This window comes from Perissodus microlepis, chromosome 15, assembly GCF_051167445.1.
Source record: "Perissodus microlepis isolate ML-2025 ecotype Zambia chromosome 15, ASM5116744v1, whole genome shotgun sequence".
NCBI lineage: Eukaryota > Metazoa > Chordata > Actinopteri > Cichliformes > Cichlidae > Perissodus > Perissodus microlepis.
In genome coordinates this window covers 38,466,712-38,490,482 of record NC_140475.1, presented here as the reverse complement: position 1 = coordinate 38,490,482, position 23,771 = coordinate 38,466,712, and the positions used below count along the sequence as shown (strand labels likewise).

At 40.0% G+C, this 23,771-nt stretch overlaps 1 protein-coding gene across 24 annotated transcripts in view; it reads left to right on the top strand.

Annotated features, from left to right (window-relative positions):
- Nucleotides 1–23,771, top strand: part of ptprfa (protein tyrosine phosphatase receptor type Fa) — a 350,902-nt gene that overhangs the window by 93,419 nt on the left and 233,712 nt on the right. For all 24 annotated transcript variants that reach the window (XM_084953588.1, XM_084953601.1, XM_084953608.1 and 21 more), the window contains one exon: nucleotides 3,505–3,679. In XM_084953588.1, the coding sequence (XP_084809714.1) occupies nucleotides 3,586–3,679 (94 nt within the window). In that variant the 5' untranslated portion in view covers nucleotides 3,505–3,585. The remainder of the gene's footprint in view (nucleotides 1–3,504; nucleotides 3,680–23,771) is intronic.

Genomic DNA, 23,771 nt, shown 5'->3' with positions numbered 1-23,771 from the left:
AGCTGCAGCACATTGTTTTAGCTGCGCTGAATGCTGTGCAGCTGATTGATTGATTTAACTGTCATTTCTATAAGAACTATTTGTCCCAGTCTTGCTGCTATGGCTCTCACGGGCTACAAGTGCCACAGTGTTGTGTTGCTTTATCTTTTGGTTTTGTTTTTTTATTGTAGAACATGCAACGGGAAAAGTAACGAAAGGAAACACAAAGCAAAAATCAGCACAATGACAATCTTTGCAGTAGAGCATGTGTACTGGTGCATCATGCAGACAAGCTATCCATGCCAGTAGACCGTGTGTGCACAAATATATTTAGTTGCCAGTTTATTAATATACAAATAGCTTGAGTTTATCCACTTAAATACAGCGGTCCTGCAGTGACATGCGAGTTTCTGTTGAAACTGTTTCAGAGAGGTGTGGTTCTGTCTACATCCTGGAGGAGGAAGTTTGCAATGCTGTTTCTTTCATTGAGTTTCCCTCAGTCACTATATTTGGCAATATGTTTGAAACATATTAGAAACATACAACTTTAAATCCTCCAAGTGAGTTATTTTACTTGTAATGATGATTGTTATATGTTGCAATAGTGCAAGAGCTCAGAGACATCCAGTACAAAGGGCTGCTCAGGTGGCTGAAGGACAAGAATTGTAAAAATGAAAGCTGACATTTCAGTGTGACAACATGATGTTAAACTAATCATTTTAAATAGATATTTCTTTTGCTGAGGGAATCCGTAGACACTTATCTTAGACATCTCTAAGATGTCTAAGCGAGGGCTGCAGGTCCCACCTGCGAGTCAGGTTCAGTTTCTAAATACAGAGAGTTTGATATTTATTAATCTTAAGTGATTGGCGAGTGCAGCCACATGTTAAAATTTATACAGCCATTAATATGAAATTCATTTGTTACATGAACTTGTTTCCAGTGGGAGCTGAGCTCCCGCAGGCCTGGTCTTTGTCACCAGTTCTTAACTTTTATGGACAGAATTTCCAGGCTTGTGAATGATGTGTTCCCTCTGGTTTATGTGAGCAGTGACCTTAACGTCAGACTGGGGTGGTTTATAGTTGATATAGTTTGATACAGCGGGGACGAGAATTAGCACCCAAATCTGAGGCCACAGCTTTAGGTTGCTGCTCCAAAATGAGGAGTTGAATTAAACCTTTGATTTTACTGATTGATCGATGTTACTATTTTTACTGATGGAAACAAGCGGTCCACGTCTAGGTGATATGTTTCTGCCGTGTCCAAATGGAAAGAGACATCAGGGCAGACCAGGATGTGCTGGAGAGATTATGTCTCTGTGGCGGCTTCGTAACTTGTTTGTGTCTTTGCTGGGAGAACTGGAGTTAGTGGCATCTCTGCTTAGACTGGTACCTCTATGGTTTAATAGTAGAACCACACTGGTGAGAGCAATGACCTCCAGTATGCTGGTGACTCGGCGAAGTGTTGGCAGCTCGTAGCAAAGCTGACTTTTAGTGTTTTCGCCAGTTGATTGTAGCAGATTTGGGAAAATAACCGAGGAAGCATGAGAATCATCTCTTTGTTCTCTTGTTCTTACTCTGACATCCCCGATTACAGAGTCAAATATAATGACTGACCAGCTTCTCTGTGACTGACCTTTCAGTGAACCATATCCAGAGCAGATGCTGGTGTTTCCTGTTAACTGGAGTTTCTGATTAACTGGTTAACCAGTGTGTGAGACAGATGTGTCGTGCGTGTGATTTATTGATGTTTTCAGCATGTCCCACAGACACCTTACTTGGCACTGGAACCAAAGCCTTAAACTCAGACTGCGTCCACACCAGCCCGGATAGATTTGATAACGGCGTTTTCGTCTGAAAACGCTCCGCGTCCACACTATTGTTTTCAGTCGTTTTCACAGAGTTGTGCGTCCACAATGAAACGGCCGAAAACACTTACGTTCCAGTCCTGCGCAAGAAGATTCGACCTGCCTCATTTCTGTCTGCCGCTTATTTACTTTCTGGCTCTTTGAAGCGTGGCGGCAAAATGTGGAGGAAAGGCACCGAGTCTGTTAAATGGACTCACAATGAGGTGGAGTTGTTGCTGCGAGTAACACAAAAGTACAAAGTTGCAAAAGCGAGTGAGAATTAAAGAATTTGAAGAAAAGCTCTCAGGAGCACGTACAGACTGATGTTAATCTTTAATAGGGCTGTCAAACAAAACTACTGCTGTATAATGCCCTCTGCTATCTTTGCTTATTTGGTCACATGACTGCATCACATGACTAAAATGCATCATTGCTTTCGAAAGTCTGTGTTTTCGAATGTCCACACTGCGACGGGACAGCTCCGTTTTGAAATGTGTTCGTTTTCAAGAGTGTTTTCAAAACGTTTCCCGTCCACACTGAGACGGCCAAAACGGAGAGAAAACGATGCGTTTTCAAACGAAAGCGCATTAGTGTGGACGTAGCCTCAGACAGATATCACCAATTAAATCAACACCAGCTGTGTTGCATGTGTGCAGATACACAATACAACCCTTCTGCTGACGGTGGCTTCAACAGGTGTGAGAGTACGGTGATGCGCATATTTACCCTACAGACATAAAATAGTGTTTCACATAGTTTTTTCAAACTACCAGCACACAGGACATGACTGTACCATCTGCCATTACTTTGCCATCACCATCTGGTGCTGATGCTTTGTAACTTCATACATTACTCTGTACAGTAATGTTAACTTACCCACATGAGATACTCTGGAAGAGAAAGAAAATCACTGTGCTGGGCCCAAAAATCGAAGACATAACAAAAGTGTAAAAGCAAAGCTCTCTGACTTGTGTGACTCACACGGTCCCATGCCAAATGCATCCTGCAGGTGTAGTCACCGGAAAGACATTCTCACCGGCCAACCACACGGCACCATTTTGCATTTAGGCACGTAGCCATAGTGGAGCAGACCTGCATCAAAATGAGAAAAAAAGATGAGTTAAGTAACTCTGCACACTGGATGGTTGTTGGTGCCAGACAGGCTGGTCTATCAGAAACATCTCATCTACTGGGATTTTTGCAGCACAGCTTTCTCAGGGTTTGAGAGTATGAGCTAAAAAAATGAGCCAAAAAAGGCAACAGTCACTCAATAACTGTTTATTACAACCGAGGCATTCGAAAGAGCATCTTTGAACACACAGCATGTCAAACCTTGATGCCTACAGCGGTCGGACACGCAATGAGGCGATACTCTTGTCAGCCAACACTAAGAAACTGAGGCTTCAATTTGCTCAAGCTCAAAATTTCACAATAGAAGATTGAAAAAATGTTGCTTCTTAGTACATTTCCAAGTTAACCTGGTAGACTTCATTACCTTCAGATGTTTAATTAGCATTAGGACTTGCGTGTGTGCTCTGCAAGTGTGTCTGACTCTATTAACTGGGGTTGTATTAAAAAGAACATAAAACACTTTCGCCACAAGCGCACGACAACACACTCAAGTACACTGATGTACAGAACCTCTGACTTTAACATCGGTTTGTCTTCTCTCGTCGCAGGTGTCCATCTATGAACCTGTGAGGTCATAGCCATCTAACAGCAGCATCAGCACCAGAGGAGAGTTTACCAGCAGTCGGACCATGGACCTTAGATTTAGACGTCTGTCGCCTCTCACCAGGGCAGCTCTTCATCTCCTGCTGCTGGCCAGACTGGTGCTTCCTTCTCACACAGAGAGTGAGTCCACATAGCTCATAGCTGTGCCTCCATGTTCACAGTTTTACTGTCAGCTAATATCCATTAGCTGACAGGAAGTGTGCACAGACAGCTTTCAAATGGAAATGTGTTATGTGACTGACATACAGCATCACTGCTCAGTTGAAAAAGCCCTTTGAAAAGCTTTGATATAACAGCTTTGATACATGATTTCATATTTCACATTATGAAAGCGTCACACAGAAAACTGACACCCTGTACCTTTTCCTGCATTTGAAGGGCATTTTTAAAGTAGGACTATTCTGTTATTTTTTAGCTCCGTATACAATAAACTTCATGGGGCCCAGTTGTTACTGATGTCCACCTGTTTAAACCAGCTTTCTCCTGATTCACTGCCTGTGGTAAACAGAAGATTTGAACAGGAGGTGGATGGGCCTCCTTTGTCTGCGATGCCCATCTCAGGGATTTCCTCTTTATATTAAACCATAAAGTCAAGAGTATAAAAAACTATTAAAAAAAAGCATTAGAGCAGTCTGAAGCCTGTGATTTTGAGTTGGAGGGATTGTTTGTACATACGCTGACTTCAATGTTTAATATGAGCATCCACACTGTAATAGTTTATATATAACAGAAAATAAGGAAAAAGGTTTTATTAACTCTTAAATGTGGGAATTTGACAGCGAGCGCTAAAGTTCCTTAAACATGCATCTTGTTTAATAGCAGGAAGGATTGCAAAAACAAATCTGGTTGCATACCAGAATTGTTTTGGCCGTTGTCAGCATGTAATAAATTTATAATAAGTAAAACTAAAAAACCTTATTTGCAGCGAGAGTTGAAAAACAACATTTCATTTCCAAGTACCATTAAAATTAACTTTAATGGTGGTCAGAAAGTGCAAAATAGAGCAGTGATGTTGGCAGAGGATGCAATTTAAAAGAAAGGGTGAATGACTTCTTCCCATGCCCAATCTCCATCTCCGTTTTCAGCTAAAGTAAAATAAAAAATAGAAAAACAAACTGAAAGCATCACTCTGGCATCCATGTAACAAAAATCCAGCCCTACAACCTGACCTTACTCTTGAGTTTGCCTTGCGGTTTCATGCAGCATGACGTTCTCTTTTCAGCTGCCTTTAACAAACACCATTCCTCACAGGACTATTGTGGGTTGAATGTCAACCAGCTCGACTCTACCTGAGGCCAAATCAAAGAAAAACAAAAAGAAAGGAAAGAAAAGAAAGTGAGAAAGGATCGAGAGATTGTGTGAGAGAGAAAAGGCCTGGGCCGTTTCTCTCTTAGACTGGTGAACTTATTCACACCTTATAAAACTTTTACAAACATCTGTTTTGCTTGGCTGGTGCATTTACTATTAAAGGCCTGCGTAAAAGTATCCAGTAGAAGTGATAAAGTTTGACATTTGTTACAGCATCAACAGAACTCTAACCTTTTTCTTAATGATCCTATTTGTGAATAATAAATGTGTCTTGAGAAATCCATTTTTATTCATATAGCTCAAAGTCAGATCAATACTCAGGTAAAACGTGGATTACCACAGATATAAACCCAAACAATCTAAAGACACCCAATGAGCAAAAATTTAGAAAGACGCTGTGCTAGGGCTGTTCGATATAACGATATATATCGGATGACGATATAAAAACATCTATCGTTTCATTTTACGCTGTCGTTTGTTTCGTGGTGTCGCAAAATAAACTGTTTACGGCAATATTTGTTCATGGTTCTGATGGTCACTGTAGCGGTTATATTAATTTCTTAAAGTTCTCTCTTTCTCTTATATTTAATATAACCACACTACGGACGGACAAGCACCTGTTTTTATGCGTTGTCATTAGCAACAACAACGGTAACAGCATCGCGTGTCCGCTTGTGTATGTTCCACATAAACCTTTCACAATAAAGCTCAAGATCCTGTTGAGACTTTTCAAAATAAACTGAATCACGTGAAAGAGCAGATTATTTAGGATGAGAAGCAAAAAAGAGCCGCCAGGTGCTAAAAAATAAACCTTAGACTCAAACGTTAGAACAGGCGTTTCCCCGCAGCACGCCGTGTAATAAATACTCACAAAGAAAACGGCGGCCGTTACAACTTATGTCTAAAAATGTATCGTTTCATGCATCGGTTAAAACACTCGACTCCAGCTACATGACGCGCAGCTGGAAACACTTCACGCAAGTCGAGCTGCCCGAGATTCACAGAATTTACAGAAAATGTTAAATTTTTGTGATTTATATCGTTATCAGACGATAGATGCCTTACATCGGGATATGAGATTTTGGTCATATCGCACAGCCCTACGTTGTGCATTTAAAGGCAATAATCATATTTGATTTGATATACCTTTATTAGTCCCACAAGGGGAAATTTCATAAGGCTGCCGACCTATTGCACGCAATGGAGGCACCATCTTACCCTCTGACCATACATACATTACACAAAACATCACATGGGGAAGACAGGTCAGAGAGGTATAACAATGGAAAAATGCACCACATGAGGAAAGATAAGGAGAAAAAAATAACTCCCCCCAGACTGAGCTCCAACAGGGAGATCAGTTTGAGAACAGAAAAAAACACCTCTGCACATGAAAAAACTCTTAATACACCAAAGAAACACATGACAAGCAGCAGGGGGGGGGTAAAGGGTGAGACACAGCCGATTTAGACAGTACATCCGGGCCTGCGTGCGCTGGTCTCCTTGATCCACCGTCAGCATCGGAAGGGAATAAGCGTCGAAGGCGTTTGGAAAGGGAGGCGGGATGAGTGTGTGCATATCAGTGTATATGTGTGTGTGTGCGTGTCCAGAGTTCAGCTGAGACAGTGCCCTTCGCCCTGCCAGGCTAAGTAAACAGTCTTCCAGCCAACCCAGGTGGCCTTGCATGGAATGGGAAGAAACAGTCTAAACACAGTCGCTATCAATATAATCTGACAAGTATCCTGTAAAAAGAGCTTTACTTAAAGGCACTTATAAAATCGTATGATTGTTCTGATCACAGCTAAGGAAGAGTGCTCGTAGATATCATGGTTAAGACAGACATAAGAGCTTGTGCTGTAGAAGCACAAGCTCAAAACTCTACCTCATGTTTCAACTGAAAAGGCGACGTCATGATTTTGTGATTGACCAAAGCAGCAACTCCAAACGAGCCATTAAAAAACAACAACTATGGGAGGAACTGAGATGGTTGCTGCTTGGGTTAGCTGACATACGTTTCATTTGATGAAGTTAGATTTGAGATTAGAAGACTAAAAGTTGTAGGCATTTAAAAAAGATGTTGCTCTGAATTTAGCCAGAACATCTCTTAGCCTCACAAACGACTCCGGACTTTTTCATGGCCACTTAGATGTATCTACCCCAGAAAAAGTCTCTTTTTGTCTCCCACTAAAACATCCCTAAACAAGGTCCTCCAGTAAAAAAAGGTCTTTAGTCTACACCTATATTTAGCCCCAGGTACTTTCTGCAGTATATTTGTCCCACTCTGCACTAATGTCTAGGAAGAACATAAAAGGTCAACATTATTAAAAGCATTTCATTTGCAGAGGGGTCGTAGTGGGGTTTGGAGACTAAAAAATGTTCTGCATGCACGGAGCAGACTCCACTTAATTTGATAATGGTTATGTTGTTCTTCCTTTAGAATCCCATTGAACCCAGTCATACATATGTAATCAGCACAGCATTAGATCTGAGAAGGACAAAGGATGTAGAGGTGAAAGGTTAAGTAGGAACATTTGGAATTCTGTATTAGTCCAGTCATAAAGGGAAATGAGGCAGCTACAGTAACAGCATCAGAAAAATTACTAAATTACTAAACATCACTGCACAATATGCTGTACGAACTATGGCTTTTGAGATCGTCATCGATCTATTTGTAAATCTAAAGAGTTTCATGGTATGTTTTTGGATGCTTGGGGACAATAAGCAACATTGTACAATGTTTCCCACAAGGCAGGGGGTGCAAAGGAGGTGATGCTTCCATACATAAATGACTATAATGCCATATCATGTCACCTCACCAAATGAAACAGACTTCTTAAGATTGTATCGTGAGCCAACTAAGATTAAAGTGTAAGCATAAAGCCTAGAATTACAATCTATTCACACATGGCAGGATGGCGTCGTCACGATCTTAGATGTTTTTCCGTTTTGGGGGGTTTATTCCAGTCACATGACACTGCTGTCATGAACCCTCTTCTGAAAGTATACAACATTTTTACATGTGCCCATTTACAGTCACTGTATTACAGAGTCAAGCGTGTGAGGCCAGCCAGGCCGTACAGTTGAGCTCAGTAATAGTCTTTTCAGATCTGCAGATCTCCGTGCATCAAACATGCAAATCTTATAATCAAAGCTGCTCTAACAAGTCACTTTCTCTGTATATTTCTGTGAAACAACCAGCGCATTTACTCACAGCTCTTACAGCAGTACAAAGACCCTGTTCATGTATGTCAGGAGACATGGTCTACATTTAGGCCAGGCAGGGGCAGGCTGATGCTTCAGAGGTCTCCGAGGCAGAGGAGGAGCTCCGTGGAGGGCAGTGTTTCTCCACAACAGGTTCATTATCAAGGCTATTTGCTTTATGGCTGCAATGAGCACATTTTATAATTTTCCTTTATAATTTGCAGATAGGAATTCATCAGCGAGCTGTGTCAGTAATTACCTTCCAGTGTGAGCACTCCGGAGAAAATGAGAATCATTAATTGCTCACAAAGAATTGAGATTTTCTCAGATTTTTAATGAAACCATATTAAAACCATTTAAACCTGATTCATGGAGTTTGTGTCAGAAATGGAAACCCTTTAATTCCCCCAAATTACCACTGAAATACACAAAAGTCATTTTACATGCTGCTGGAATCAACCGGCGCTCTCGATGAAGGAACTCACGATCTTGCCAGCTAACAAATTTACAGTATTTTATTTCACATCAAAATTAATGTGATATGTTTATTTTAGGGTTCACTTGTAGGCCACAGTCGAATGAGTGACACGGGTGTCGTTACGGTGATTGATGGAGCATCACTCAAAGCTTTATGAGGAAAGTTAGAGGGTAAAAATAAAAAGCACCATGGCCTCTTCATTCCATACTGTGTGTACTTCTGTGTATCATCAGGATGGTTTTAATAGCCATTCTTCTGCAATGTCCTATTTTAAACCTTGACTAATGATTTTTGGACATCATCATCTTTTTGAAACAATGCTACACTACACACACAGATCATCTGTTTGAGTATCAGTGGGACATCATGTACAAAATGAACATCATGCTGTAGTCAGTAAGACTTGAAGCTGACGACTGAGACCATAAACGAATCAGGAAAGTGTTCACCAAGGACATAAATAATAGGCTTGTTTTCTCACCGGCTTTGATAGACTCAGACCTCTTTCTGAGGAGTCGCCCCCTGCTGGCTGAAAGAATGAGGGCACCAAATGTTGCATACACCTTTTTTAAACAGTGGATGACCAAAACATATTTGTTTCATGTATTATGACTTGCATGTCTCTGGATGGAGTCATCAAGTGAAAGGAACAACACATTCATTACATTTTATAAGCCTTCAAATTAAGGGCGTGAAACAAGAAAAAGAAAAACAAGCCTATGATTCCAATATTCTCAAAGAAAAATGCAGATGCACTGCAGTATTGTGCTGTGCATGGTTGGCTGCACAGCAGTTTTCATGACCTTAATGACTTCATAATATTGCATTTTGTGCGACTGTTTCCTTCTGTGCACAGTTGGCTACTCAGTGTAACACAGTCCTATCATTTGTTGATTAAGTTTGAGGAGGAATCATTAGCACTTGATTTGATGCAATAGATCTCCCTGTTGATGCAGTGTGAGGGGTTGTAAATGAGATGGATGAATAGAAATTGTCATTTTAATTAGCTGAGTCCATCAAATACTGAAATGTTCTTCACATGTGCTGATGAGAACGACCTCCTTCAGAGGAAAAGACATAAGCCATGCGATATTATGTCTTTGTAAGCTGGTTGCATGTCAAACGTCAGCTCTCTGCATGGAAGGAGTCTGTGGCTTATTTTCACCATATAATGAAAAGATTTTAACAGTGCCCCCAAAACATTAGGCTGCTTAATGAATGATTGCGTACAAATAACTACCTGATGTAAAAAGTAACCCCAGATTGAACTCAACACAAAGTCTTTTAAAAGCAATAAAAGTTTCATCATAGTCTGTTTTCATGACTCACTCATAATAACACAGTGTGTACAAAATTACCTTTGCTTTCCAAACAACGTACGTTAGAGCGAACTCTGTTTTAGTTTGATTTTGATTTCTTTAAAGCATTATTGCAAAGTATTTATGTGGAAGTATCAAAAACCTTTCTTTCAGTTGCACCATTTGCCAATTTGTCACATTTCCAAGCCTGGACGTTACTCACTGAAGAGCAATGTATCTGCTTTAAAACTTTAAAATGTTCCCAAACATTTAAATACAGAGATTATTAGAGAAATACAACGTTTTAAGCCAATGAGCGACACGGTCTGATCACTATACTGGTGCGTTACAGAAGTATGCAATCAATCTCTGATGCAATTGCAATCTTGTTTGACGCTTGTATGAATTTGCAACAACAGTTTTGTTGTTTTGTTCTGAACTGTTCTGAGTTTCAGTAATGGGCATAAGTAACCTGCAGTAGCTCACGGTACACCAGCCGAGCCGGCGCGAGCACAAAAACTACTACTGTAGATGCACAAAGAATCAATATCAGTTTAAGTGGACGCTATATTTAGAACATTTTCATCTTCTTTCTTTCAAGGAAGTGAAGCCATTACATGCCAGACTCCATTGACCAAAACAGTAATTTTACAAGGGAATTGCTTGTCTAAAGCTCCCTCGACTGATTCATTTCTGACTTTGATGTTTAAATGGATTAGTTCACAAAAAACGCAAATGTCAGACAAAGTGAACACGACTCCTGTTTTCTGAAAAGTAACAATCAGTGTTTGTGTTCAGTCGCCTGGCCGTCGTTTTCTTTCTACAAACTAACAGTCGTTGCCGACTGTTGTCACGTGTGAATGTTGAGCATGACGTTAACATACTGCACAGACTCTGGGTTCTTAGCAATGGACCAGGCTTCATGCTTCAGTGAAACTAAGACCACAAGAGCTGAGACACTGGCAAAGTCTTACTGAGCAAATACTTTACACATCATCAGACCGTAAGATGGAAATTTTATTCTCTAAGTCTGTATTATTTCTGAAAATATATATTTTTAAAAATCAGCTCTAATAAAAAAACTCTTAAAAATATTAAAAACAGTTTTTCTAGAAAATTGCTCATTTTATAATTTTTTAAAACTTTTAGCTGTTAAAATAATGTACTTGGTTATGCAATGAGCCAGTCTGAAATATGTATATATATTTTTTCTGGAACAAATTTTATTTGCTTGTAGTAAATCATTTACTTGTTTTAAATTATTGCAATACTAACGTTCTTCTCTGTAGTAGATTCAAGAGAGAGTTGTCCCAGCAGTTTGGTTAAAACCAATGCATTCCTGTTTTAGAGTGATAAAATATTTACCTCGTATATTTGAGGCTGTTAAATCAGAAAGATATTCTGATCGTTTCCCTTCTCCAGCAGTGAGGAGTTATATCTCATGCACGGTGCTGTGAAGAAGTTATTATTGTACATTATGCCGCAATCTGAAGAAACAGCTGAGAAACAAAGTCGTTGACATTTTTGGGTCTGAAAAGGAGTACAAAACCATTTGCTTTGGGACTCCAGTGAACTCCAGTGAGAACCACATATAGAGAAACCTTGGTACAGGTGCGTACCCTCCTAGGATTGGCTGACCTACTAAAGTTACTTCAAGAACGCATCGATGACTCATCCATGAGGTCACAAAAGAATCCAGCACAATATCTAAAGAACTACACGACTCGTTTGGCTCAATTCAGATCATTTGGGACGTTTGGAAAAATATTCTGTGGACTTTTTGTTTGAGTCCCGTTACATCTGGCATAAAACGAACAAAGCATTTCATAAAAGGAACATCAACAGTCCAACACGGTGGTGGTTGTGTAAAGGTCTGGGCTTGTTTGCTGCTTCAGGATCTGCACGATTTACCATCATTGATGAAATCCTGAATTCTGCTCTTAACCAGGAGAATGTCCTGGTTCAACCCTTGAATCACACTCTTGCTATGTAGCAGCACAATGATCTGAAAACTCCACCTCTGTAGGGCTTAAAAAAAACTTTTTACACCTGGACAGGTAAGTTTGAATTATCCCTTTTTTTAAAATAAACAAAATCCACATATAAAAACTTCATCTTGTGTTTACAAGCCTTATCTTTGATTAATAATAAAATCTGAAACGTGTGACAAAAATGCAAATATATATATATATATATATATACACAAATTAGAAAAGAATATGAAAAATAATTTTTCATGGCACTCAATTAAACATGTTAGTGCACTTCACATTATTCAGCTGCTCGGTCTTTTCCACGCAGGGTTTCTTGCTCTAACCTCTCTTTTCTTCCTGCCCAGCTCTGCTCAGATTCGAGACTCCCCTGGGTCGCATACACATAATGATTAGAAAAACAGAATCAGTTTATTCCCTGTGTCTTTGCCTCCCTCCTCCCAGCATTCATGCAGCATGTGGGTACTGCTACCGTACTTGTGTGGGAGGCAATTTTGCGGGTCATGAACAAGAAGCGGTAGTGAACTATGTATTATTTATAAGAACAAACACAAGTGGCAGCCGTGTCTCTGCATCCAGCTCTCCAAACAGAAAGGAAGATTACTAAGACTCTGCCAGGCTGTCTGGGATTTTAGACAGTGGAGTAAAATTATCAGTTTAGTCTCAACTATGCAACACATGTGAATGTAGAAGATTTATAAAGTCCAGCTTGGAATCTGCTTCCTCCTGAAAGAAAGTCTTAACAGTCCATTTGCACCTGTTCAGTTAATTATTGAGTGATGATATTTTTAACTGTTTGCTACATTCACGCTGCTCCTCAGCCTGGTTGAATTTATCGGGTTTGCAGGGTGTGTGCTGGCAAACAGCTATTGACAAGAGTGTAAATTGATTGGTCCATGAGAATGTAAAGCTTTATCTCTGTTAAGATAAGCTGTCTTTGGCAGAGGGTTCACTTATAGATTACCATGTAATGAAGGGCAAATGTTGACTGTTTTTCCTTAAAAAAACAAAAATGTATCTTGGAGTCTAGACTGCAGACACGCAGTGAGCTGCGCCCTCTGAAAAAATGTTGAAGTAAACATCTTTATAAGCCCAACATTAGGATTACAGATTACCTTTAAAATTAGTGGACGTTAAAAAGAAGAATATTATTTAAATACGGTGAAAGGGGTTGTTGCACGTGATGCTAATGCGTGTTTCACTCTAAATGATTTTAGCTGATACATTTACACTATACATGGCTGTACTTGGACAGTAAATGTGAGACACGTGTAGATTAGAACAATGTGTGACCAGGTTAAAGATAAACAGAACATTACAGCTGTCTGTTGGATGGATAGTGTGCCATTCAAAGTAATGGGACCATTTGGTTTCACTACCAGTGTGGTGCTACACTAGTGTACCACTGTGGCCCGTCATCATCGCTGTTGTCTTATGGTATTTTAAAATGTCTTGGAATTCATAAAAAGTGGCTGAAAATACGGCCTGCTGCCATCAAACGGTTGCTAATAGGTTTCAATACTGACAAATGCCATTTGGCAGTCACAAACATGATAATAAATGGAAATTTAGAGGTAGATTGACTTGTTTTAGAATGAGGACAAAAACTGGATAAAGAGAGGATGAATAAAGCAGAACAAGAAAGGCCTTTTCTTTCCCATAATGCACCGCACTCTTAAACATATTTGATCACATTAATAATCAGCCAAACCCATTAGCTGCTTGCTGAACTGTTTACTTTTTGTTTTATTCAGTGTTGTATCCACTGTTGAGCGTGAACCCTCGGTTATATCACTCAGCTGTGGCGTCCTACTGATTCAGCCACATGGATATGTTCCAAGTGCTCTGGGTCACTGTTTATTAACCATGACTGCAAACGTACAGTATTTAGGCCTAGCTCAGTCTGAAAACATTTGCTTTCACTTTTGTTGTTGTTATTGTTATTGCATCTTGTCATAAAATGTACTCCTGGCAAAACAAAAAAGAAGGCAATTGTCCCGTTAGCGTTACAGGATTATCAAGTGTGCCAACACATGCACAGCAGCCGCGATAACGACCCCGCAAACGTCACAACGTATTGGGTGTAAACAAACCATTTTTTGCAGAGTTTCACATGCCTGGTTTAAAAGCGCGGCTGATGATTTAAAAAACAAAAAGAAAGAAATCCAAAATGTGTCAGTCAGATTTTTCAGCATGGATTTCTACTGTACGTGTGAGCTGTGAGGGAACTCTTCACGTTTGCTGTATGTCTTCATGGCTCTGGATCAGACTGCTTCCTGCTCTCTCAGCTGTACCGTGGATGCTGGAAGGTACGGGTGGTACACGGCTGACAGTTCATGCTGACAGGCCCGTCAGCAGAACTGTCAGTATTAGAGGGCGCGGGGTTGTGCTGTGAAACCCAATGAGCAAATGTTTGCTCTGCCCTCCATCGTCTGCACCGTGTGTTCACTTCATAGGCAAAGCAAATATTGTACTTCTGTTGATATATGATTGCTTTTCATGTGGTATCGGATAACAACATCATGAGAAGTCATTCACCCAGACACCTTTTATTATTTACAGGTTGTCATTTGTTTTTATGAGTGGTACCCAGTATTCAGTATTTTTAACCCTTTCAGTCACTGACACTAGCTGCAAACATACAACAACACTTTTCCCGTGTTGTAGTTGTGCATCTTATTTTGAAAGAAATATTTATGGGTTACCATAGCGACCAGAGAGCATTAAGGGGCAGAGAGGAGGATGTTACTCTCAATCTTTCAGGAGGACGCTGCTAATAAAGTCACACAATTACACAGTGAATTCACGTTTATTGTAATATTTACAAAATACCACAGTTTTTGTCTCGGTCGCGTCATTTTATTTTGTTGTATTTATCCACAACACCGTCCGTGGAGCAAAAAATGTTGGGGAGCGCTCTGTTAGACAGTGTAAAAGATGGGAAGAAGGTCAATGTCAGAGCGTCCAACGTTTAAATAATAAACTTAAATTATTATGTTTTTCAAATACAGGAGGTGAGACTACATTCATACTGTCGTGCATGTGCAGTCACATCCACTATATATCCTCAAATCAGTGAAAACGTAGATCCACACAGTACTATCTGTCAGTCCAGTTTAATCATAATCACACACTGGGTCACGTTTACTGACTACACAACAACCTCAAGCAGAAACAACCTACTTTAAACCACATCGTGATCTTGTGTGGGCAACTGCAACCAAACGCACACAGTGCACTCAAAGAAAAATAATAATAAAGTACAAAAGCACGTCTCGGGTACACAGCAGGATGATTTTTTTCTTTCAGTGTAGAAATGGATTAATGAGCTCCTCATACTGTGGGACAGCTGCTGACTAAAACTAAACAAATGAACTTTTAGTCCCAAAGTGTGGCTCATGTATTCCAAAGTCATATGAATAAGAAAAGCAAACATCAGAAAGTCAGAATTGAACAAAATAAATGAATAAATATAAAACCCAAAGCAACTCAAGGAGCCAAATGGAGACAGAAAGATGGACACCGGAACTACGAGGGAGCTCAGCCAAACACTTATCAAAGACTGGGAGGCAACACACAGGATTGATTCTCACCACAGAGCGGGATAGTACGCAGAAATAACCTGAGGGTATAATAAGAAGAGCAGGGAGAGGGACAAAGGAAAGAATCAGACATTTACAAAGCCACAAGAAAGTTTTATTCAAAATAAGAGTAAACTTTAAGGCGTCAAAGTTAACAAAGTTAAGTTAAGACACAGAAATGCATAAGACTAAGGGTGATACCTAAAACTAAGAACGCAAAGCAAGGACCTCACAAAGACCTTTATGCTGATAACTCATCCAAGAGGTCTGTGATTTAGTTATGGTCAGAAGGATTTTGTAACACAGCGGCCGCTCGTTTATCGCGAGAGTTACGTTCTAAAAAGAACTCGCGATAAGTGAAATCCGCAAAGTAGCCAAATTTATTTTTTACAATTATTCTACATGTTTTAAGGCTGTAAAACCCGTCACTACACACTTATACACTTTCCTCAGACAGGCATGAACAGTTTCAAACTTTTCTCTCTTGTTTAAACTCTCAGTTCAAACCTTCGTAGGAAGTCCAGTATTAGAGAACGAAACCAAAGGAACCCGCAGGTGACGACGTTTCATCCACATCGTTGTGTTTTTTTGGGGAGAAAACTTACAAACATGCAGTGCAGCACTTCAGAGTCACACTGCTAGCGATTGAAGATGTATGTACATTAAAAAAGCTGAATTCTGCACTGCACAGGAGACACTGATTAAAAAAAAAAAAAAAGCAAAACTGCACCCACAAAAAATAAAAATCCACAAGACAGCGAGGCCGTGAAAGGCGAACCGCGTTATAGCGAGGGACCACTGTACTGTTTGAATAGCGGCTTCCTAGCAGGTATGGTTCTAATCATGATGCAGTATCTTGGTGCTGGCCTTTGTTTGTGTCACTTCCTATTAAATTAAAGTAGCTCTCTGTTCTCTGCTTTAATGCCACTTACATTAATATTCTTGTAATTTATGCTGCTGATAATAGTACTGACAATTATTTCAGACAAACTTCATTGACCTCTGCACCTAAACTGATTGCTTTTTGCCAGAACTTTGCATGAGAAGCTGCCCACTGCTCAGTTGGAGGCTAGCAGGAGAACTGCAGTGTTTCTGAGGAGAAGCCAGATTGTTTATATGTCACTTTGACTGATCAGAGGTTGATTTGCATGGCTGCTTCCTCTCAACTCCACAGCCTAATGAGTCTCTGTGAGGAGAAGGCACTTTTTGTGAAACTGTTGTCACTTGTCATTGTGAATTGCCTCTGAAACACAGCTTTATTCCGCCTCACACAACATTTGACTGCCTGGCTGCATGCCTAGACACCATTAAATTCTGGAGCCCAAATGAGAAACGGGCCTGTAAGACAAGTGTGCTGTAGTGGGTGACAATGAGACGCGAAGCAGTGGGCTGTAAACTCAGGGGGGTTCAGGAGTAGCTTTGCTGAAGAATAGTTCTGACCTCGGAACAGTATTAAGTCATTAAGTCTGGGAATTTGAGATTGTCCTTCTCCAGAGTAATTTTCCAGCTGCTTAACTTTTGTCTAAGACAAACATCTGGAAGTTTCTTTTCAAATAAAAAAGTTACTCAAAACTTTCGATGGTAACTAAAACATAAAAATTAGATTTCTTCCCACTTGTGACCCAGAGATGAAAGATTTTTGGCATGAAAATTTGGCTAATGTTTTCATTCTTAATCGAACCTCCAAACAGAGTCTGATGTCTTGTGATTTTGGTCTGAAAGGAAATCAAAACAACAATGAATCTTAAATCCCAAAATAATAAAAGCAACAAAATGTTTTCCACTGTAACTGCAACTTTCACTTTTATATGAATATCATAAATTCTTTGCCATAAATGTAACTTTTAACAATGCAGTGCACCATTTTTCAAAATCTAAATCCATTTTGCAGCTATAATGAATCAAATACCTTTCAGGGTGTCCTATATGATCCTCTGGGTGCTCGGCTTTGGTAAAGTTAGTGTGAAACACAAACTGGACCAGAACTGAGATGCAGTTTTCTTGAGCTGAACTGCAGGTTTGCAAATGTGCCTACACTAAAAACATATTTCCATAGGACAGGATTTGAGTAGATGAGGAGGAGGAGCTTTGTCATTGGGCACATCAGGACTCTTGGCATCAGTCATATTACAGCGCACACCGTAGTCAACATCTGTCTCCTCTGTCCTTCCATCAATCACTGGAAACTAAATGGCCTCTGTCTTCAAAGTCTGACATGGAGCATATTTGCATGGAGCTAATTATATTTCTTCTTAAATAATGTCTGAGTTTATTCCTCCACCCTGTGAAAGCAGCTTCTGGAGCGTTGAGGGAGTATTTATTTAACTCTTGCCTGTAGCCTGTGTGGGTGGCGGTTTGATGGACAGGATGTAATAGTGATGATACAGTGTTGTAGTTCCAAACAAAACAAGCCATCTTTGAATATGCATAAGAAAGTAAGAGAGGAAGAGTGGACTAGTGGGCGCACAGCGATGTAAACCTTAAAATGTTAGTTATTGATTCAACCACACAATGTGGTTCACAAATGACTGAATGTCTAAAAGTGAGGATTCAAACAAAGTAAAATTAATACAATATTGGTGATGAAGATGAGAGAAAGTGGAGTAAACATTTTCAAAGGTAAAGACTGCTCAGCAGGTGACATTTGAAAAGCTTTCTTGTAATGTCCTGATTCATTTCATGTGGATTTAATTGAGGAGTCAGATCTGTACATAATGTGTGGCAGAAGTTATGTTTTTACTTTACTTGTCTAGATCCACAAAGAGCAGAGAAGGTTCGATTATCAGACTCACAGTAATCATTATTAACTCAAAGCTATATAAGTTTCACGTCAATAATAACGAAACAGTTATAAAAATAATTATTCATTAGATAACAATTAACTACAGTTTGTTAATGATCAGGTAATTGACTTTTTAAAGCTTTTTAAAGTTTGTTATGAAATCTTAAAAAATCATTACGTTGCTGTTAAACGATACAGATCAAAACCTTCAGCTGATCTACGATACACAACATAAAACCTACCAGTGAATAGAGGGGGAGCTGTCACCCTCCACCACACGTAGAAAAGTAGGATGAAATATAGACTGATGCTTTTCACATCCACTCATGTTGCCCATTCAGACTGGTATGTCTCTCTCTCTCTATATATATATATATATATATATATATATATATATATATATATATAATTCTGTGAAAAAAGCTCAAAACTTAAATTTGCCACTTAAATGTAAAAAAATTCTGAGTTTTTTTTTTTTTTTTTCAGAAATATTCATCCCAAGCCCTGACCTTTTATTTTTTTCTACCTTTAGTGTGCCTAATATGCTGTTGTGCTTTTCAGCTGCACCTAGGTGTATGAGCTGACAGTGAAGGTGGGGGAGGGCCGGTCATGTTGAGAAATTTGATTGGTGTGCAGTGGACCTTCAGTTTGTGTCATTGGCTCAAATGTGCGTCTGCCAACCAGGAAAATGTCCAGAGTGCCAGATGCCCAGTCCAGCCCTGGTGAGCCTGTAGTTACTGCACTTCATATGCAGTTGTTGAGTAAATGTAACTATAAATCTGCTCTATAGCTGGAGTCAAAGCATTGAGCTTAACAATTTTCTTATGTTTAAGCGCAAGCTCTCAGTTTCTGAAATTACAGCCTTGGTTTATTCATTAATAGCCCAGTTTATGTATTACATACATTTTTAAAAGTGTCACTCTATTTGACCAGTTTTATAACCCTCTCAGGCTCAAATTAAACTTTTTGTTGCTGATGCACAACCAAGTCCTGCAGTGGTACTTCTGAGTAAAAAAAACTGTTAACTGTTGCAAATCGGCAAAGCCTGCCTGGAGAGGGTTACAAGGAAGGTCAGAACTATTTATGGCATGAGGCCACAGACTTATGACTTCTTTGGTGGGATTGTTTGTGTGGGTGGTGTTGTGGTGGTTTAATGCTGGATTTCAGAGATAAACTGGCACCAATTTTTAACAGTCTTAATAACTATGACTCAGACTCATTGGTTATATGCAAAACACTATGTTGAAACTTAGTGTTACAATAGGGTGTAAGTAGCAACCACTTTTTTGATTCTCTAATTTTCATATTGGCAACAATGCTGTGTGTTGCAATCCAAAAATGAATGTGTGTACTAATAATATTTTGTGTCAAAACCTGATTTATGTCTTGCTCTTTTTAATATAGAGCTCTGCTGTAGTTCATAAAAAAGGAAAAGACACACACACACACACACACACACACACACACACACACACACGAGAGCCACAAAGACTGGAAATGACAAAAAAGTAAAGTACAGAGAGTCTAACGCGATGCTGGTGTGGAGCATTTTTGATGGGATCTATTTACAATAGGAAAACAGAGAATAGAGTAAACAAAGAGAATTTTGACACAGATGTGTGAAACGATCCTGTTCAGTCTCATTCAGACGTCTAGTTTTATGTGTTTTTGGAAACAGACCTGCCGCGGTCTCTGCAGTAGCTGTTTTACGTGTTTCAAAGCTTTTTTTAGTTGTGCTTCTGTTTTGCTCAAGCTCGGGTTTTTACTTTGTGCTTTACACGTGCTTCTTGTTGCCATCATCTCATGTCTGTATGTCCTTGTCATTTTAATGTCATGTGACCTGTGGCACACCTGCATCAGCTGTCCATTGTTTACATCCTATTGCTTTACTTTATGACTTCAGATGTCATGTACAGTAAGTGTAACAGCGTCGATGGTGACATATATGTTCATAGTTATTTTTAACTAGGATAGCACAATGTAACAAATTATATATATTTTTAATAACACATGCACAAATTGTAAAGGACAGAAAGTTCGACTGAGACAGCTGACCATCTTAAGTAGCTAATTACCTAATAACTAGTACTAAAGAAACACATGTCAATGGCGTAAGAACTTCACATAAGAAACTGCGAGTGACTTTTTTCATTAATTATTGTCAACTTTATTAGTTCTGACGATCCAAAATCGTCATGATGGTGTTTAATGTGGTTCAGTCAAATGGCAGCAGTAGAAATTGTGCTTAAAAAATTTCAGCATTTTCACTGCGCTTTACTCTGCATGAGGGAGAGAGTGTTGTTTTACAGGCGCTTTGGTTTAAAGTCTCTCTCCATGCCAGTCACAGTGAAACCTTGTCACCCCATACTGGTTTTTCACAGATGTACACGGCAGTTACTGTGGCACGTAGGCAGCATACTCTGCTGAGTGGAAGGATTTGCTGGCTGGTGTCAGGGAGCCTGTCAGAGTGGAGGAGGTATGTGATGCCACAGGCCTCAACAGAATGTGTTAAAAGCACCGTCTCCTGTTTACAGTGGCATCGTTTACCAGAGTAATTGAGTGGAGAAAACGCTCTGCTCCTCGGAGCAAAAACCACCCATGAAGAGATGAGCTCATAACCAATGCACTTTATTCCACCAATTATTCACCAGCCTGCAGGAAGTTGGATATCAAGGCTTGTCTGAGAGAGAGATTATGACCTGCTGGGATTCACATATGCACATGTGTAAAACTCTGGATACATGATTAAGTGACCAGTCTGGGTTTAAAATAAGCCTTGTATTTAAAAAAGTTCATAAGAACACTAACATTTCTCAAAGGTGCTTCACAGACTTGGGCCACAGGGTCCAGTTTGGCCCACATGCTCTGCAAAGCATGGAAATTACATCCATACAGTGAAGTGAGTTTCCAAAACAAGAAAACCAAAACACATCTGCATGCATGAGCCTGATGTGGATGTGAAAACTAATCCCTGGCCCAGTCTGCAGGTACACAGGAAATGTAGAGCAGCTAAAACAGACACTAATACCCCCAAACAATACAGCAAATCACTAAGAACAACCCACAGGTGTGTATGATTAAAGGCACACAAAACTAAAGTACCACTCAAACAGGCTCATGCAGATACAGTCTTACTTGTGAGTAGCTACGAGCACAGTAGTGAGAGGTATGGCAGCAAAAGCAGCCCCGACTAACTGCTTTGCTACCGTTTAAAGTAGGAGGTGTGATTGATGATGGAGCTTGATTGGAGCTGGGACTGGGACACCCGTCCAATCAGGAGCAGCGGCAGATAAGGGCAGGATTTAGGGGGAGGCAGCAGAAAAGGCAAGAAACTATAGTCAAAAGAGTCAACATAATGACAGAGAGGGCAGGACGTCCTGTACCCCTGCCCTCAGGATTACAGTACGTTGCTAATTACTTGATGTTAACTTGTGTGACATTTTGGATATAGATGATGAAAAAGGATAAGCAGAAGGGGATTGATGGATGGATGGATGGATGGATGGATGGATGGATGATGCAGGGTCAAATGAATACAGCCTCAGGACACAGGCCTAGAAACCGACCCATGACTATCTGGCAAAGGAAACATGTATGTTCCCCAGCATGTTGGCGAGTGGTTGCTGGCAGATTGGTCAGTGGCTTCGTGGTAACCGCCTGTTGCTATGTAAGAGTATGTATTCCCCAACCATTTGGTGAAAATCTCTTTGCAGCTGGTTTGACTGGTAGTAGATAGTTGTGATAGTTGACAATAGTATAAAATGTACTGGATTTGGAGGTAAGGCACAACTTTTATTTTGAAAGCAAATGTTCTTTGTTTCTGGTTTGAGTCCCACTTTTTCAAGGTCCACAGCAGAAGCCCCTTATAGGAGTCCTCTGATCCCTCGTAACAGCGAGACTCCCTTGCTAGTGCCTGGTGAGACTTCTTAAAAGATGTGATACGTTTCTCTTGGACGATTCCTCTCCTGCCTGTCCATGAAGTCGAGCTTGATATTCACCATAGAAAATCACAGTATCACCAATGCAACTCTACAACTCTTCCCTTTCCCAGATTTGCCACGCGTAGGTGGCGCTCATTATCTGACCTCTAACTGAAAACATTGTCCCTTATGTTTTGTCAGTGTTACTTTAGCTCAGGATCTGCCCTCTAAGGAATTTTTCGTCCTATTGTGAAATATTGCCTAATATTAACAATTTCCTGAAGAATTACACCGATTCAAACACTGGCCTTCTTCATTTCTGCACTCGTACATATTATAATGGAAACCACTTACACGGTTTGTCTGGATGTAGCAAAATGCAATCGTTCTCAATAAACACATGTAGAACAAGTTTAAAGGAATTAAAGTGCATTATTAATGAGGACAAACTGGGCTGTCTCCAGTCCATTTATTGATTCCCAACTCAAAATTGCCTCTTAATTGTGTTTCTGTATGCAGAATACGGTTTCATGTGTGATTTCAGTTTGGCTGCAGCGAGCCTCTCAGCATATGGCTCAAGTTGTTCCTGAGAGTCTGTAATGGGCACAGAGACATGTCTTGCTGGATTTGGCAGCGGCACGGTGAGAGGAAATTTCTGCAAGGAAGCCAAAGAAGATGGCTCCCTCTCTTTAGAAAAACATGTAACGAAGACCTGCTGGAGAAATAACACACGGATGTGGAACCAACTCAACTGTTACATCTGGTTTAATCTGCAGAATAGTCATAATAATAGATGAGAATATAATTTCACTGAACAGGATCAAATGCAGCCAATGTTGACAAGCGTGAGTCCAACTCAAATGAGACGCTCATGTGCTGATGACCCTGCAAAGATTCACAACCAGTAACTGTTGTGGCACGCAGACATGTAGGAGTCGGGTTATAGGGGAAAAATATTGATGTGATGGTGCTGTGCTAGGCTTTGAAGATTACTGGTGAGATGCCAGAGACTTCTGATGCAGAGCAGGAACACAGTACCAGGAGGACACTGAGAGGCCGTGTGGACAGAGCAGACTGAACAATGGGGAAAAGGGGCGAGGGTCAGGATGCAGGCAACAGGCTGAAGATGAAACTCAATTTACAGAAAAGCTCGAAGCGAACGCTGGCTGAGGCAGAAGCAGCAGTGGAAGAGCTGATTGTTTTTTCAGGGCTTGATAACAGCACAGCGATGCACCTGGCACGGCTCTGTTCTGACTCCAGTGCACCTACTTCCACTCATGCAATCACAGATACAGGAGAGAGAACTCACTGGAGAAGACGGCAGGTTATTGTGCATTCATGTGTTCTTGGAAGCAATACATTACTTATTGGTCAAATGCACACAAAAGCTGCTCGAGCCAGAAAAAGAAATAACCGAAGGTTTGATACATGAACTGCAAAAACTTTTTTTTTAATTAGAAGAACTTTGCGACTCGTGTGAATTTTTGTATTGCAAATGCAATTTGTTTACATTTATTTAATAATATTTATTACTAATTTATTTAGTGTGGCTTTAATTTGTAACCATTAGCTGTCCTCCATGCAAAATGACCCAGATTAGTTTGTAGCAGTCATCCTGGTAACAAATCAAGTAAAGTGATTATATTTAGGGCT